The 18,334-nt window shown below is 39.5% G+C and overlaps 1 protein-coding gene across 4 annotated transcripts; it reads left to right on the top strand.

Moving 5' to 3' along the window:
* The first annotated feature begins 1,025 nt into the window (after positions 1–1,025).
* SLC34A2 (solute carrier family 34 member 2) lies at positions 1,026–18,007 on the top strand. Of its 4 annotated transcripts, none has more exons than XM_073646597.1 (14): positions 1,064–1,159; positions 3,851–3,883; positions 8,615–8,714; positions 9,241–9,354; positions 9,912–10,040; positions 10,517–10,660; positions 11,004–11,115; positions 12,391–12,586; positions 13,849–13,935; positions 14,033–14,147; positions 15,301–15,468; positions 15,593–15,709; positions 15,798–15,922; positions 17,013–18,007. In XM_073646597.1, the coding sequence occupies exons 2-14, from the start codon at positions 3,872–3,874 to the stop codon at positions 17,577–17,579; spliced, it is 1,986 nt and encodes a 661-aa protein (XP_073502698.1). In that variant the 5' UTR covers positions 1,064–1,159; positions 3,851–3,871; the 3' UTR covers positions 17,580–18,007. The 4 variants fall into 4 exon arrangements, with proteins under 4 accessions (XP_073502715.1, XP_073502707.1, XP_073502698.1 ...); XM_073646586.1 differs by having other exon boundaries at positions 9,238–9,354; XM_073646614.1 differs by lacking the exon at positions 3,851–3,883 and having other exon boundaries at positions 1,026–1,159.
* Positions 18,008–18,334: the final 327 nt, after the last annotated feature.

Genomic DNA, 18,334 nt, shown 5'->3' with positions numbered 1-18,334 from the left:
CAGATTTTGCATCGAGACCCAAAAATGTTAATTATTAGTGATGAGCGAGCGTGCTCGGATATTGTGTTATCTGAGCACGCTCGTGTTATCCGAGTATCGCGAGTGTGCTCGATTAATATGTTCGAGTCCCTGTGGCTGCATGTTTCGCGGCACTAGACAGATGCAACACTGCAAATAGGCAATCCCCGCATGTGTTGCAGCTTTCTAACAGCTGCGAATTATGCAGCCGCTGGGAGTCGAAGATATTACTCGAGCACGCCCAAGATAACACCCGAGCCTGCTCAGATAGCACCCGAGCGTGCTCAGATAACACGATATCACTAATAATTATTCATTGACAATTGCCCCCAATAATCAGGCCAGGTTGATAATTATGTCTTTGGTGAACTTCTCCCGTACTTGGCAATTTTTGAAAGTGTTCATGAAGGACACAGAGCAGTTTGACGTGACTACCAAAAATTGTATAACCACGTCCATTTTATGGATCATGCCGTTTCTCGCCCCTCTGAATGTGCACCACGATGGCGGGGCTCCACTTGGAGACAAGACACCCCCAGTAAATCTTTTAGAAACGTTGCCGTCTGGGAGATTTTGGGAGGCTTTTTCGGCACTTGGGAGAATTTCTAAAACTCTTTCTGTCTCCCCCCCCCCCCCCTGAGAGCCTCCTTTTTTTGTTCCGATAGAGTTGGGAAGTGTTGCATTACCTAAATATCTAATTTCTGAGTCCAAGGATGGGCCAAGTAGATACCGGTTACAAACGACTAGAACCCTAAATTATATTAATTTCCTCTATCACAAGTGTGCGATGAGAGAGCGAGCAGCTGAGCCTCTGAAGAGGCGTCTCAGGTTGCAGGGAATAACAATTCCACCCTCTTCTCCCCATGGAGCCGGATGCACCTCCTGTACAGCACGTTATTAGGAGAGCATGGAGTCTGCACCCATAGCAAAGGCTGGACAAGTGGCTTTACTCATTTATCACTGCCCTGATTGCAAAGTGCTGATTGCACAGAAGTCAGGTAAGGAGGCTGTGCTAAGTCACAATGGGAGGGCTGGCATTGTCACCTGGGTTTGTGGGCACAAGCCTTCTCCTATATATAAGTGCTCAGAGCATCCTTCCTCTCAACCTGTCCCTCTGACTCCTCTTGCACCAGATTATCAGGTGAGTCACATTTTAGGTCTTGTATGTGGTGTCATTAATTACTCTTACAGTAATATTAGTTTCTTTTACTTGTACAGTATTTCAGCTGCTTGTATACAGCAATAATGGACGTGCTGAACTTTCGTTTTTCCATGGTGCTTTTTGCATTTCTCATGGTATAAAGTAGTGGGCTGTGAACTGCACCTCTCCACCTGGAAGTTGCAGGAGCGCCACATCTCGCAGACCACTGTAAAGTTATGTAGTACTGCGAAGTTATATGCTAGGTTTTTTTTTTTATTATATAGTAATGATGTTATGAAAATTTCACCAATATTTATAAATTATTTTTATTGTATTTTTCCTTTTTATTCATATGTTTTCACGCATATGACACATTTATTGTACAATTATTATCTAGCTATAATTTTCCTTCTAACATATTTTTTTAAATTTTAAAATATTTTGGGCGGCACATGTAGCAGAACTGAACTATTTTATTTTTTCACACAGCATTTTTAGACATTTTTTTCTGATGTTTTTATGGCATTTTTTAAAGTGTTGCACCTAGTTGTAAGTCAATGGCAAATGCAAAATTAAGTGCAAAATATGCTGTGTATGGTGTTTCCCCCCCCCACACACTTTTTCTACAGATTATTTTTACAATTGCAGCACTCTGTAGGTATGATTTATCAGTTTTTGACATTTTTCTCCCACAGACCTACATAGTTTTTTTTCCTGTGCTAGAAAAGGGTCCCACAATTGTATTTTCTCTCATATGAGAGAATTAGGTCTATTATACTGATCACACTCTGATCGGAGTGAGATCCGATTTTCTCAGATGAAAACATGGAAAAAATTTTTTTATCCATCTTCTCCATTCCGTCAGTCTGTAAAAATTGGACTGCACTCAGATGTCATCCGAGTGCAGTCCGTTTTTCCCCACAAACCCATTGACTTAAATGGCTGAGTGCAATCTGAATATTTGAGACAAATTGAGCATGCTGCGACTTCTTCCTTGAACAGACTCGGTCCAAGAAAAAAATCGGATATGTGCACGGCCCTATAGAATAACATCGGTCCGAGTGCGATCCGATGTCTTGTCAGATTATACTCACACTGAAAATTAAGTTGTTTGCACAAGCCCTTAAAAAATGCATATGTTACAAAGTAAAAATATAAATATTTTTTTTTTACTCAACGTTTTGATGTGAAATTACAAATCATGCGATTTTTGAGGAAATCATGGAATTGTAAGATCTGTGAATCACATGTTAAAAACGCAAAACAAAACAAAAAATGCCGCCATCAAAAGCTGTGACTAAAACATCTTACGCCATGATCCCTCATACAGGGTTGTTCTTTTTCTGTTGTTTTTTTTTTTCACATTTTCTGCAAGTATTCGGACAAAGACATACAATGCTGTTTATTACATTTTTTATGCATTTTGGGGTCTGCAGCAGTTGTTATTAGTGCATAAAAGATGCAATTCTGCACATAAAAATGTATCTGATGTTGTTAGACTCCCTGAAGAAGCCACATTCCAGATTTTGTTACCGAAATTTCTGAGACTGAAAATTTGTTCCTTTCATCTGAAACGGGTGGTATCGGATGAGTGGGTCCATTACAGAACTTTCTGCAACAAAATCTGCAGCAAATATGTAAACTAAATATACCATATCGGCCAAAAAATGCCCAGATCAGCAACATCTTCAAACAAGAGTATTTGTGAAAACACATCCACTTTGCTTCAACTGTTGAATGCAGCAGAATTTTTGCATAAAAACCGCAGCGTTTATGCAAAATCGGAATATCGCCTTACTTAAAAAAAAATGCACTAAAAAAATCCTAAAAAATCTGTGCACAATGCATTATTTGTGCAATATGATTAATTATTAAAATGATTACAATGCATTTGACACAATGCTGTAGAGCGATTTTATCATGCGTTGTGTCGAATGGCAAACTTAGCTCTGCTACATCTCAGCATGCGTAAAGCATAATGTGCATAGCAGGAGCGCAACCAACATCGATATTTATTTTTTTTATTGTATTTTTTTACTATTATTATTTTTTTATTGTTTTATTATTTTTTACTATTTTTTCATTTTTTTATTGTATTATTATTTTTGTATTGTATTTTTTTTTTACTATTACTATTTTTTTTTTGTTTTACTATTTTTTAGATTTTTTTATTTTATTTTATTGTGTTATTGTTTTTTTTATTATATTTTTCACTAATTCTCAAGATGGGCAAGTAAATGATTCTAGAAGACTTTCTTTCGTCCCACGTGAATCCAGTGAAGCATCTTATAACATCCCCTTGTCTCCTATTCCACATTCCGGCTGCTCATCAGAGCACCTGACCCGTCCACAGTTGATTTAATTTACATAGTTTTTATATTATTTTATCTATTATAATACAATGGAGTCTTTTGACTATCAGGTACAGGGGCTGACTTATAAGGAACTTTCATTAGGATCATAGACTTCAACCTTTAAACAAAGTATATGAATAAAAGTTTTTGGCGACAATTCCAGCAGTCCTGCAAAATACCAGGTTCCTGTTGTATAGTAAGGACGATATGACACATAATATATATCAATATCAGCTCATCGGGTCACCATAAATTCCTAAATATCCTATAGAATTGATCATGCATTGGTGTAATGTCATATTTGAATCATATTAATAATTTAATAATTGCTTTCCAGTAATTGTCCACAGATAGAAACATGGAGAAAAAGGTACTTGGTAACTTATGGTGGAGGACATCTGGGCAAAGCTTTTAATTTTTTTTGGCTTTCTGCTTGGAGAAAGGGTTCATTATACTGCTGCACTTTTGCATTTTTTTATTACTTTTTCATAGTAACTAAAAAAATATTATATTGATATTATTTTAGTTTTCATTAATATAATGTATATAATATAATATATAAAGCTGAATGTGTGTGTATGTCCGGGATTGGCATCTGCACCGTCGCAGCTACAGCCACAAAATTTTGCACAGTCACACGTCTGGACCCCGAGAGCGTCATAGGCTATGTTGTGAGGCGAAATTTTAACCCCAATTCACCAAACACTCTTTCCCCTATCTACATAATGGGGGAAAAAGTGAAAGGAAAAGTGTTGGAGGCAAGTTGACAGCTGCCACATGTGAACAAGGGAGAATTAAAGAATGAGAGCGATGGCGCCAAAGAGTATATACCGTACAGTGGCTAAGGTGGGGCCCCGACATGGGATACTCATACTCACCACACACGGGGATATAAACACACACACAAAATGCCCCACACACTACCACGTGCTTGAACACATATACCACCCTCAGCACATACAAAACGCATCTCACAAAGCTTTATCAGGCTGCCAATAGCAACCAATCACAGCTCAGCTTCTAATTTGCTACAGTTAATTAATCTGAGCTGTGATTGGTTAATATAGGCAACAAAGGACATTCTCAGTATAACAAAGCTTGTGTAAGGTAATAAGATGTCTGTTAGGGTGTGTTGGTGGAAAGGCTGATGTCAGTCACATTACTTCTATGTGAGAGGATATAGAAACTGCCAGTTACAGACTATTTTTACCACAATAATGCCTCATAAGAAAAGGAATTTCATGGCACGAATGTCAGCTGATGCGAAAAGAAAAGCTCCATTACGGGCCAATGAAAAATGTGAAGACCGAGAAACAAGGCTGACACACATGAGAACAGCAGCTGCTTCCTCAAGAGCCAATGAACTTTCTGAGCAGAGGGAAGCGAGGCTTGCAGACATGAAAACAAGAGCTGCTTCCTCAAGGGCCAATGAACTTTCTGAGGAGAGGGAAGCGAGGCTTGCAGACATGAAAACAAGAGCTGCTTCCTCAAGGGCCAATGAACTTTCTGAGGAGAGGGAAGTGAGGCTTGCAGACATGAAAACAAGAGCTGCTTCCTCAAGAGCCAATGAACTTTCTGAGGAGATGGAAGCGAGGCTTGCAGACATGAAAACAAGAGCTGCTTCCTCAAAGGCCAATGAACTTTCTGAGGAGAGGGAAGCGAGGCTTGCAGACAAGAGAACAAGAACTGCTTCCTCAAGAGCCAATGAACTTTCTATCTATTTGATTTGTGGTTTTTGTGTGGAGAATAAATTTTTGTTAACACATTCTATTTTGCTAACAGCAGTTATTAACCCGGGCGAAACCGGGTAGTACAGCTAGTGTGTATATATATATATATATATATATATATTATAATAATAACTCAGAAACCTTTCGGCACTACATCTGCTGTAAAACTACAACTCCCAATATGCCTCTGCAGCTACCTGACAGCTTGTGGCTGTCCAGGAATGCTGGGAGTAGTAGTTACACAACAGCTGGAGAGTGCCAAAGGTTGCTGATCCCTGCAGTAGGCAATTGTGGTATCAATGATGCACACACTTATTTTATGTGACTTAATTTATTAGAATAATTATGAGTTGCTCTCTAATTGTCTTCACCATCACACTGCTCCCCTGCTTCCTGCTTTCTGGGTGTGGCGGTGCACTTCTGAATGATTGACAGTTTGGGAAAGTTGCAAGGTTGAGCCGCAGGTACGAACATGATGCTATCTGATGCTGCAAGCACAGGCAGCTTTGCAACATTAGAGGAGCACAGGTGCAGTGAAGCTGGCCGAATGCAGAGATCCATCCAGCTTTAGACCAGCGCTTGCAACTTCTATTACAAGGAGCTTGTAAGCTCCGCGCTTCTGGCCAAGGAGACCAGCCACCAGATGTCTCCTGTCATCAGAAAAAGGGATCAGACAAATTAGACTTTACCCCCAACCAAATCTACTATTTTCTGAAATAAGTGGTGCTAATGGGCTGGGTAGCCACCAGCCACTTATCTTTTACCTTACATTTCAATAGCAAGTCCATTTGGCTAATAGTTGTTTTCCAATTGATCAACCAGCCGACAGCTACATGTTATTAGCTGGATCAGGTAGGGCTTTCTATGGGGTTTTCTAGCTTATATGTGCCCCATATCAGAGAGTGGACTCCTTTAGTTGTTATTCACAGTCTAAAACTGGCCATACTCATTAGATGGCTGTTGGATGAACAATGCTTTGGCTGATCGTTCGGCCAACAGTCATCTCCGCCAACTCTCCCATACACAGTAGCGCTCGGTCGGCCGAATGCTCCTGTATTCTCTATGAGAAAGCCAGCAACTGACAAGTCGGCTGGCAGCTTATATCCGGGAGAAGAATGTGATCAGCAGTCCAAAATTGGACATAGGTGATCGACCTTTCTCCCGACCATCAGCTGGCCGGCTCTCCCATACCCATTAGACCAGAGTTCCCCAACTCCGGTCCTCAAGAGCCACCAACAGGTCATGTTTTCAGGATATCCTTACTATGGGCCAGGTGGTAATTCCATCACCTGTACAGGCAAGAATTCCACCACCAGTGCGATACTAAGGAAATCTGAGAACATACCTGTTGGTGGCTCTTGAGGACCGAAGTTGAGGAACACTGCATTAGACCTTCAGTCAAACCCGTTGATGTTGGCGGGTTCAGCCGACATTAGTCTGATGTGTATGGGGGCCTCTAGGTATCTGAATAGGTTGGTTTTCAGATGGTCCAGCCTTGGAGTGGATTATATTCATTGTACTGAATACACTACATGCTTTGAATCATCGTGCCTACAAGGTGCCAAGATTGTGCACAATTGATTTATAGAGTATGAAGGTAATTATTAATAACTTGCCCAGCAGGTTAAGTGAGATAGTCTAGTTGGAGATGGTGCAGGTTATAATTAAAACAATAGGAGAATGTATGCATTGGTGTATCTTGGCGTTGTTCTCTTTGTGGTTCCCACCCTTTTAATGTAATTTATCCTAGTAAAAGTATATGTACATAAAGGCACATTACAAAACGTCTCACATCAGTGGCGGGCGCGGAGAAAGCAGGACAGCCTGTGGGACCCTTACTGTCCAAAAGGGAATTTATCTAATGGAAGATTACCATCACCATGGCTTTAGTAAATCTTTCACCACTTTATTAACTGAATTAAAGTGCCGTGCCAGCTTATAAAGTGCAGGCGTATTGCTAGGATATCTCATCACTTTATGATTAATGGGGCTCTGATGAAGTGGCATCCAGGCATCTACTGCACCGGGAAAAAACGGTGAAAATTACAGTTGAGCAACAAGATTCACATCACAGGACCCCATCACGCCGAGTCTACAAATCAGGAGAGGTGGTGGGGATCCCGCTAGGTAGGAGGAGGTTTGCAGGGCTGTGGTTCGGTGGCCACTACTGATTTTTCTGCTAGAGTCTGATGAATCTTTCTGCTGAACTCTAGAGGAGAGAGATGTCTGTTTGCATGAGATTATATGCTGGAAGGGGGTAAAGGGAGTAATGTTATTTGCATGGGACTGTTTGTTGTTGGTGGCAGAAGGTAAATGCAAATGGTACCCCTACACTCCCTGCTTACATGCAATCTAGCAGACAGTTGAAGAAACTGACAATTTTGGTTATGGTTGTGCTGCCCTCGTTTAGTTCTAAGCCCCTCATACTTTTAAGCAAATTTGTAATTTTAGGAGACCTGATAGAATAAGCTATCCTGTAAGTGTACAGGCTGAATAAATATTTGTGATCATTATATGACGTGAATCCTGCATCTATCACCAGTTTTCCCTTCTGCAGGCCATGTCTATATCTTTCAGTTGTCACTGAGCTAGTGGGTGGAGACAAGCTGCTATGATGTCTCCCATACACAGTACACACAGACATGAGATATTCCTGCTCTGCTGTTTCCATCTAGCACATGATGGACTTTGTATAGCAGTACTGAGCAGTGTAGCTGTGAATTCAGCCCATGGCATAAAACAATTACTACAAAGCTGCAGCACCATCTATACGTGCCTGTGTCTCTCTTTCACTGTTCATCTTCCATACCCTCTCCAACATCCCTTTCCCTGATGAGGATTGGGGTTTTGTTGCCTTGATATATTTTTTTAGCTTTTCTAAGCATCTTATAGAAAATAACAAACTTCTTTTCCATGTGCAAGTTGCCAGTCTGTCAGTTCACCATGGAGGATCACCATGCTAGAAGTCCTACATGTTACATGAGTGTTTTGCATTCTATGGTCCTGGTTTGGGTCTTTCCTCATGAAGCAATCCTGTGCAGGGCTGATGGCTCTGGTTCCTTGTCATTTGCCTTTTTTTGCTTAAATCTACTATTGAGATAAAATTATATAGCCGTATATCCCTTAATTTACAAAGTATATATGCTACTCTATATAAGTAGATAATTCATTGCATGATCACATCACAGTCTAAGAAATGTCCCAACCTGCAACAAGGGTAATTTCCTGCCATTACAGGTGACGGGTCATCTCCTACGCCATTGCTTAAGGTTGTTGAATGGTGAATGGGTTCTTTTGTATCAAATGCTGTGTTCATTTGTGATGATGGTGAATAATTGCTGATGTCTAACCTTCTCTTTTTTTCTTTACAGACAATGGCTCCTTTCCCTGAATTCCAGCACCGTATCCCAGAAGGTGGGGAGGATCCTCCCAAATACACCCCTAATGATGACAATGCAGCCCCACCACCTGGTAAGCCTATCATTCATAGTACATTCAGTTTTTATGTAACTTCATTATTGTTGTTACTGCATGTGTTCTACATTGCAGGACAAAAAACTATTTTTTTCCATTGCATCAATTTTTCAGGGCAGGAAATGCATCAGATAAATGCTCATTACCGCTCATGTGACATTTAAAGATAAACACCAGATTTTTTTTCTTATATAATGCAGTGTAGACTATTATTAAATATGAATGTAGAGGCGCTGGTATATGCCTACTGTAGAGCCTGTTTTAGTTACTGTATCTGAGTTGTCTGCCATCTTGATTGCTTCTTCCCCTCCTTAATGTAGACTACATTCTCCTTGATGCCACAAATTCATCACATTTCTTTTTCTTCTATCTGTGATAGTTAGTGATAGATCAGTGACATAGAGCTGCTGTAGAGATTTATCCATTTTTCCAGTTAGTATCCTGCATACATCAATGAAAAATGTGAAAACTAGAATTTTTTATAATAGGCCGGTAATAACTGTTTGTCTATATTTCCTAGAAGAGTCGCTACCTCCGGCTTACTCCACTGTGTCACTATGCAATGACAAATCAGAAGCTAAGGAGATCGACCCATGGGAAATGCCAGAACTTAAGAGTACAGGACCAAAGTGGTCAGGTAGGTCTCACATACAGCACACATACATATATACACACATAACCACACAAATATATATACACGTGATATTTCTGTGTACACACATGTAAGTATAACTATACACTCAGACACTGTATGGACAAAAGTATTAAAACCAGGGTTCTCATTCATTCCCATTGCCCCCGGTGTATAACATTCGGCCCCTCACCATGCCTTCTGCCTTTCCTGACATTGGTGAAAAATTGGCTCCTTCTAAAAAGTAATTTCTGACCTCACAAATGCTCTTCTGGATGAAGAGGCACAAATTTCCAAAAAGTCTTGTAGAAACCCAGAAGAGCAGAAGCTATTATAGCTGCAAAGGGGCCGACTCCATATTAATGTCTACGGGTTTATAATGGGAGATGATAAAAGCTCCTGTAGGGGGAATGTGGCGTTGTCCCAATACTTTGGTCTATTAAGTGTTTGTGATATTTTTCATTACTATATACACACAGAATTATATCTATACATGTGATATTTCTCTATAACCTTGAACATATTTATAGAGATAAGAACTAAAATAAAATTTCATTCCACAGAAATGACCACAAAGCAACGCATCCTATCCGTCCTGAAGTCAATCGCGAAATTTGTCCTCTTGTTGACTTTGTTGTATTTCTTTGTCTGCTCCCTGGACGTGTTGAGCTCGGCCTTCCAGCTGGTCGGAGGTAAGAGATTGTTGCCGATTTCCAGATTTTCACCAATATTGGTTTTCGTATAAGCTTTATAAGATTTACCGTAGATGTTACTTAGAAATACTGGATTGTGTGGCCAGAGAGCTGGTAACATAAGATGGACAATCCACTTATATTTAGCATTTCTTTCTTTACTAATGTAAAATTAACTTGTGACGATACAGCTTAAAATCTTAATCAGCCAGACGATTAGATTTGTTAAGTCAAGAGAAATACACTGTTATCTTTGTGTTTTGTTTGACTTGTAAATGTATGTGTATTTCAAGAAGGACAGACCAGTATTTGTATAACCTTGATTGTTATCTCCTCTTGGGTTAGGAAACAATGATGTTTGGTAATATGCTAATTACATATGGTGCTAAAAGCCAGCTGAAAGCCCACTGTATACCAACAATGTAAATTGATTAGCTCAAACAATGAGACCTGAGCACTGCCCTAATTCCTTCTAGGAAAGGCCGCAGGAGACATTTTCAAGAACCACTCGGTACTCTCCAATCCTGTTGCCGGTCTGGTGATTGGGGTTCTGGTGACCGTCCTTGTGCAGAGCTCAAGTACTTCATCATCTATTGTCGTCAGCATGGTGTCATCTGGGCGTAAGTATATCTTGTACTATATAAACGATAAATCACACCATGCCACATTACACTTTTTATTTTCAGTGGTCCCTCATGTTATATCAGACTTAGATGAGAATATAACTTAAAATCTGCCAAAAAACGATTGCATTTTCCATGTTTGCTTATATTTATTTGCATACCAATACGGTACAGGGGTTGCGATGCCACCAATTGACCGGGCACATAGAAGAATAGTAGCGTAATTGTGTAATGCTGCCCTATTATATTGGAGTTTAGAATGAATGTAACAACATTTTCATTGTTCTGGAGGTTACAACAATAATTAATATTGTTTGCATGATTGGTTGTGTTTTGACAGTTCTTACGGTTAGGACGGCCATTCCAATCATCATGGGAGCCAACATTGGCACATCAGTCACAAATACCATTGTGGCTTTGATGCAGTCTGGTGACCGGAATGAATTCAGAAGGTACAGTGCCTGCTCTTATTATGTCAATTACGAAAATGAGAGAGCAGTGAAGCGAGCACAGTCCTCCCCTGTAGTAGACAAATTATATCCAACCATGTTTGTGCATTATTTTTTTTTAACATTGAAGTCGTTTCCCCGGTTGTGATCTTTTTGAGCCAATATCTTAAAAGAAAAGTATCCTTAATAGATGTAACCAAATTTTTTTTGCATAAAACCATATACAAATACAATAGTCCATACCTCCTATGTTTTTATGTTACTCATTTATGCAGATTCAGTCCTTTGAAAACCAAATACAGAGACACACCCTGAGAACAAAACTGAGTATATAATCATATAGTTTCCAGAACGCTCCTTTTCAGAAGCCAAAATTATCACATTATTTACAATGAAACCTGTAAATCCATGATGAGAGGGAATCTGAATGATGGAAACAAGTATTTTCGGGTGGGAGTATGGATAAATCCCATAGTCCAAAGAAAGTACAAAACTAACAATTATAAAGAGCACATAATAAAGCACAAAATATCCCAAACAATAAAGAAATATTTAAAAAGGAGAAAAAAAAAGAGTCTATGACATGCAAAGTATATTATTGAGTGATATAAAGTAAAGGAGCATTTACTTTATATTGGTTGGCCCGCGACTCTGTCCCAGTTATTCATTTTGGCCCTCTGTGTGTTGAAGTTTGACATCCCTGGTGTAAAGGGGCCCTAGATGTCCTTGTTTCTTATGCAATAAGTGACCAAATAAAGGGGTCTCTATTATGACCAATGCATTGGATAACTGATAAATGATAGACAGAAAAGGGAATTTGCGTTCCTGATCTTCTCCTGGAACTTTCATGGTCTCAAGAACTTGACCATGATGAGTTGATTAGAGCAACAAGTAGTAAGTCTAAAGATATGAAGATAGCCAAGCGCAGCACTGTGCATGACTATTTGTCAGTGCCATAGACATAGAATGGACAAAGTCGCATGCGCAACCGCTGCTGGCCTTGGTCTGGTTGCCAGGACAGGACGAATGGATAGCATGGACATAACTCTGGCAATAAATGAGTGTCCAAGTGGTGGGACCCAACAGAAGACAAGCATTAGAGGATAACTGCCATTATTACACAGCACAATTCATCTTATAGCAGCATACAGAGTGCAAAGATCTTCATGGTACAGAGCAGCCAGGAACGCCCTGTGCATGAGGCCGCATTGTAATTAATGTAAATAACCCTCATTGAACTAGTTTCTAAAGACTTATAAAAGTTGTTTCCTTTTACAGGGCATTTGCAGGAGCAACTGTGCATGATTTCTTCAACTGGCTCTCAGTGCTGGTTTTACTGCCTATTGAAATAGCATCAGGATATTTATTCCACCTCACTAACGCTATTGTGGAGTCTTTCAATATTGAGTCAGGGGAAGATGCTCCAGATATGCTAAAAGTTATCACAGAGCCCCTCACCAAAGGAATTATTCAGGTATGTGCATTAACTTTTAATTAAAGGCAATGGACACCTTTGGTCTTTTTTCTTAAATGCATGTATTTTTGGCTAAAAATAATTTTTGTAATTAGGTTTCATTAAAATATTGCAAACATTTGTTATGTGCAGCCTGCATTTATTCCCTTACATTGCAAGCTGCTGAATCCAGATTAGTGAGAAATCCAGCAAGCAAGCTTCCTGACAGCTCGCTCTGTCTCCTTTATCTATGCTAACCAGAACACAAATCTAAGCTTATATTTTTACAACCAAATAAAATAAACGTAATTCAAAACTTTTGTCAGCTCTACAAGTGTTTGGTATGCTGAGAGAAGGGTTACAAACTGAACTTTCAGATTGTTTCAAACAGAACAGGTATGAGCAGCCTGCAGTGAATGAAAATACATGCAGGTAGCAAAAGACAAATGGTTGAAAATTTTTCATAATACCAAATCACAAAAATTATTTTTAGCTATAAAATATCATTTATACACACTTACGCCAATTCATTAAGGTGCTTATGCCATAAATATGGCATAAACACCTTAAGTTGCAATAATAATAATAATATTTTTGTGCATCTTGGCAGTTGCACAAAAATATTGCAACTATTGGCGTTTATACACCAGTCCCAGCTATGCAAATATGGGTGTAACATGGGTGGGACAAGGCCTGGTCACACCCGCCTGTCAAATTCATCATAAGATATGCTCACTTTGGTAGTGTATCCTCCTCGAGAAATGTACGCCAACCCCCGGCTGGCATACATTTTTGGTGATTTCGCCTGCTGGGTATCAGACGCGCCTGATTCATTAAGTGGTGCAAGCCGCTTAATGAATCAGGTCAGTATACTGCTGCTACTGCATCATCAAGACTGGCGTGTGCTACATCAGTCTTAATGAATCGCCCTCATAGCCTTTATTCATGAAGCTCATTCAAAATGGGGGAAGAAAACCTTTACGCTCAGTTGGATTGCTATAAAAAAAAATGTTTTTAATAAGTCATTGCAGTCATGATATTTGATACTTGGTTACATGGCAATGGCTCTTGTGATTATGAAAATGAATCAATGGATGAAGATCAGCTACCATGTAGCAAATGAATAAAACATCTACTTTATGCCATTGCACTTTAAACATACCACCCTCGCTGATGCGTTTCACGCCAATCAGTTCTTACTCATAGCATAGACATAGAAGATACAATTCTTTTTGTGTCTCTTAATGGATACAACACATTAACAAACCTCTTCTTTATTTCAGCTTGATAAAAGTGTCATTCAGCAAATAGCCAACGGTGACCCGGATGCTCAAAATAGGAGTCTGATCAAGAGAGAATGTAGCTATAAGGTAAAAAGAGTGGGTTCATATAGGAACTATGGGTGCCCATTGTGGGAAAATGCAATACAACAACCATTTTTAACATGTATATCATGCTTTTATGCAGGACTGGATCAATGTTAGTGTGCCAGGTATAGAGAACTGTACATTCAACAGTCCCTGCTGGACCGATGAGAACAATGTGACCTGGACAGAGGTTATTGGGAGTGTAAAATTTACATGCAAGTATTTCTATCAATATAAAATTCATAGTTTTATTTAATCCTAATGTTTCTTCTTTAATTCCTATGCAAAAAAACCCCAAAAAGCTAGAAAAACCAATACATAATTGTACACTTTGCTATTCCAAAGATAATAGTAGACAATCTGACAATATTTGACAGCTATTATGCTAAAAGTAAAGTTTTTTTTTGCATTGGAAAACATAGCAACATTTTTTTTAAAAATTCATTAAAGGGCTTTTCCAGGGTAATTTTTTTATTCCATAGCAGACTTTGCTAAAAAATGCTTACCTTACTCTTGGATCTAAGGATCTCATACTTTGCACTCACGAGGAGCAATAGCCCCTTACACCATGTCTGCAAATTGAGATTCTGATTTGGCTTTTATCCTTAGTCATGTGGCAAGACTCGTTAAAGGGTTGACTTTTAGGATCACTGCTTCCAATAGGTGTCACTAGAGTTAAATTCCTCTTCCTCTCTGAAGAGACAATTTGCATGTTACCTTACCCTTGTCGATCCAGTGCTCCCATAAGACCACTGAGACCTGTGATTGACTGTAGCCATGAGAAAAAAAACTGGAGGCAGTGACCGAGAGACTTCACTGGAGCGGCAAGGGGGAAAGTTAACCCTCAACTGGTGAGGTGGGGTTTCCTATACCCCAGTGTTTAGAAATCTCTTATTTTTACAGAAAATGCATAGATCACGTTTGCTTTAATCGTTTTCTTATTCGCGATTGATTACACATGAGTATAACAAATTTTTGACACCCACAAATGGATGGAAGCTACTGAGACACGTATCCTCATACCAGAATTTTTCAAAGAATGGCAGCCGAACAAAAATTCCCTGGGGTGTGGCAAACCCCACCTCACCAGTTGAGGGTTAAGCTCATTTTATTTTTTTAGTAGAGTAAGCCTATAGAATAGGAAAAAAATGAAGGTTGAAAACCCCTAAAATGGTAGTAATAGATGGTAAAAGTACAGTAGGTCCAGTAAATTTTGGTTCATGATGTCTATTCATGATTGAGACGTCAGAACATTCATTCTGCTTATGTGAAATCTCTAAAACCATCTAGTCTTCAGATCATAGTAGGAACGATTCATCAAAATGTTGGAAGAATAACAGACTCTTCCTTTTATATTTTGTTATCCAGGCTCTCACTTATTTGCCACCACTAACCTCCCAGATCTGGCAGTGGGACTCATCCTGTTGGCTCTGTCATTGTTGGTGCTTTGTCTGTGTCTTATTTTGATCGTCAAGCTTCTAAACTCCATGCTAAAAGGACAAGTGTCTGTTGTGATCAAGAAGATCCTTAATACCGGTAACTATCAGTAACACTGCATTCAATTATCTCTAGGGTTAACAGATGTAGAAGTTGTCTCGATGTAAATAAATGCCTGGTTCTATCATTTCTTACATGTCCTCTCTTATTTTTCCCCCCGAAGACTTCCCCTTTCCATTCTCATGGTTGACCGGATACTTGGCAATGTTGGTCGGTGCAGGAATGACATTCATTGTTCAGAGCAGCTCAGTCTTCACTTCGGCAATTACTCCACTCATCGGTAAGGAACACGTATCATTGTTAGGAAACATAACTTATAATTATACTGTTCCTGCTTCCTGTTACATCTTGGCTCTTGCTTCTTGTAGGCATTGGAGTGATAAGTATTGAGCGGGCCTATCCACTGACACTTGGGTCTAACATTGGAACTACAACAACAGCCTTGTTGGCTGCACTGGCCAGTCCGGGGGAGACCCTACAAAACTCTGTACAGGTGTGTGTTATACCACTGTCTACTTTATAATGTGTTTCTTCAGGACCTAATAAACCTTAAACGATCTGCCATGGAGATCAGCGGATTGCTGTGTGCTTAACTCTTGTCCTATCTAGAAATCAGTTCATTTGCCAAGAAAAGCAATGGTATCCAGACATGCAGTGTGAATGGCTGTCAATATAACAAGTAGATAAAGACATGGGCTGCTCATCCAAATATTATATATTAATCTGTTTAGGCTAGGAACATTTTACAAAACTGAATATGACATTCTTAGTTATAATTTTGATCAGAATGTGTAAGCCCACTGAGAGGTTTGATGTGCCATGGCAGTGGGCTTTTGATCAAAATGTTAACTGAGAACCTCATATTCAGTTTTGTATTTTTTTTTCATCGTATAATATTTGGATCTGCAGTCCAGGTCTTTGTGTACAGCTATGAATGGCTGTTCATGGAAACCATGGGCAGTACTAATCCTAGAGGGACCTTGTTATATGGTAACTAGAGTTGAGCAAGAAGGTTCCCACAGCCTTAGTCATTGTCCAGTCCAGCACTTCATGGTAGCTGGACCAGGCAGTCTTCACTTCTGTGGTCGGGATCTTTAGCCCCGTATCATGGGTGCCTCTGGTGATTACTGGGCCCTGTTATGTCATAATGTTGTGGTGCTAATTTTGATCCCCATGAGGCCTATTGATTAGTGAATTTTGTGCTCAACTCTAATGGTTTCCTTAAAAGGGTTATCCAGGATTTTTAAAATTATTATGTGGTCAAAAGAAAAATAACTTAAAACTCGCTTAGTAAAGCTCTCGCTGCTGCATTGCCACTGCTCCTATGGTCTCACCAGTTTTGGTCACGTTGACCATGAGCACAAGATTGTCTTCATTGTTTTGTCCAGTGATTGGATGTCCAAATATATCCAGCAGATCATCTGTAGGTAATAAAACTTCTCCTTACATGACTATCTAATCCTTATGAAAACGCCATTATAGACCAGATCATACAGTGAGGCAGAAGCTGTTAACATAAAGTGTCTTCTCATAGTCTTAGTGTGTTATATTTATCTAAACATATTTTTTCATTTTTTTTGCAGATTGCGTTATGTCACTTTTTCTTCAACATATCTGGGATAATTATTTGGTATCCCATCCCCTTCATGAGGTTACCAATTCGAATGGCCAAAAGCCTGGGAAACAAGACAGCTAAATACCGATGGTTTGCTGTTGTCTACCTGATCATGTGCTTCTTCCTGTTGCCCTTGGCTGTCTTTGGCTTGTCCATTGCCGGGTGGCAGGTTCTGGTGGGGGTTGCTGGCCCAATCGTGTTGTTAATTGTTGTTGTAATTGTCATCAGTGTGATGCAATCCAAATGCCCCAGGGTGCTACCAGATTTTCTAAAAACCTGGGACTTCCTACCCAAGTGGATGCATTCTATGAAGCCTTGGGATATCTGGATGACCTCCCTCTCCCTATTTTGTGGTCGGTACTGTTGCTGCTGTTGCAAGAAATGTAAGTGCTGCAAGAATAAAGAAGATGAAGAAGAAGCCATCGATAAGCCCAAGGCTCTGGAGTGTCATGAAAATGTTGTAGATCTGACGGACGAACTCCCATCCCTTGATACCAGAGATCAAGGAAAGACTGTGAACTTCACCGCCTTGTAAAACTAATTTAAGGAGGTTCCGTTATAGGGACTGTGTCAAATCCTTACTCACTCGAGTTTTGATCAAATGACTATTTATTTAGTGACCCGAGAGGTTCAGTATATCAAAAGCCAAGATCAAAAGTAACACATTCTTGTAATGAATTTCTAATCATTGACACTCAATAGACTTAATAATATGAATGTATGCAACGAAGAAGATGTACATAGAATATTATCAATGGGAAACATCCCAGCCTAATGCAGTCTGTGCTCTGTACTGTGTACATATTAATACAGGTCTGTACTTCTCATTTATCCCATGTATATAGATAAAGCAAATGGATATGGATCTAGTGTATATAAATGTAATATTGTACCTTGTTTCTTATGTATATTTGTAATATAGTTCTGACATGTTCTAATATTTAATAAATATTGTGATCAAGATTTGAAGCATAATTGTCCATTTTTGGTCTAGGCACCCTCATCTCTCATAAAAAAATACAAACAGTTTTTGATACACATACCAGTCTAATAGGTGCAGGAACTGCCTAATTTTCATAACTTGCCAACCACTCCATTTAAGTTAGTGGTTCCTCAAAATCACCATTCTGCCAACACTAAGGGTGCTAGGGCTGCTAGCACTTCCTTCCCACAGACTCTGCTCCAGCCATAGTTGAATTGTTTACCTGAATTGAAAGCCGGCCTCTTTGTTATGCCTGTATGCACATTGAAAGGAGATCACAGGCGAAGAGACAAGGACCCACCACCTCT

This window comes from Phyllobates terribilis, unplaced genomic scaffold, assembly GCF_046119375.1.
Source record: "Phyllobates terribilis strain yellow unplaced genomic scaffold, ASM4611937v1 Scaffold_1__5_contigs__length_1240528914, whole genome shotgun sequence".
NCBI classification, from domain to species: Eukaryota; Metazoa; Chordata; class Amphibia; order Anura; family Dendrobatidae; genus Phyllobates; species Phyllobates terribilis.
The sequence above is the reverse complement of the archived record's forward strand: the minus strand, read 5'-3'. Positions and strand labels throughout refer to the sequence as shown.

What these genes read in the sequence shown, in the direction of transcription:
- SLC34A2 (XM_073646586.1), top strand. An exon ending in CAATGCAGCCCCACCACCTG is followed by an intron (nt 8,715 to 9,237) that starts GTAAGCCTATCA and finishes TATATTTCCTAG; the next exon opens with AAGAGTCGCTACCTCCGGCT. An exon ending in GGCCTTCCAGCTGGTCGGAG is followed by an intron (nt 10,041 to 10,516) that starts GTAAGAGATTGT and finishes AATTCCTTCTAG; the next exon opens with GAAAGGCCGCAGGAGACATT.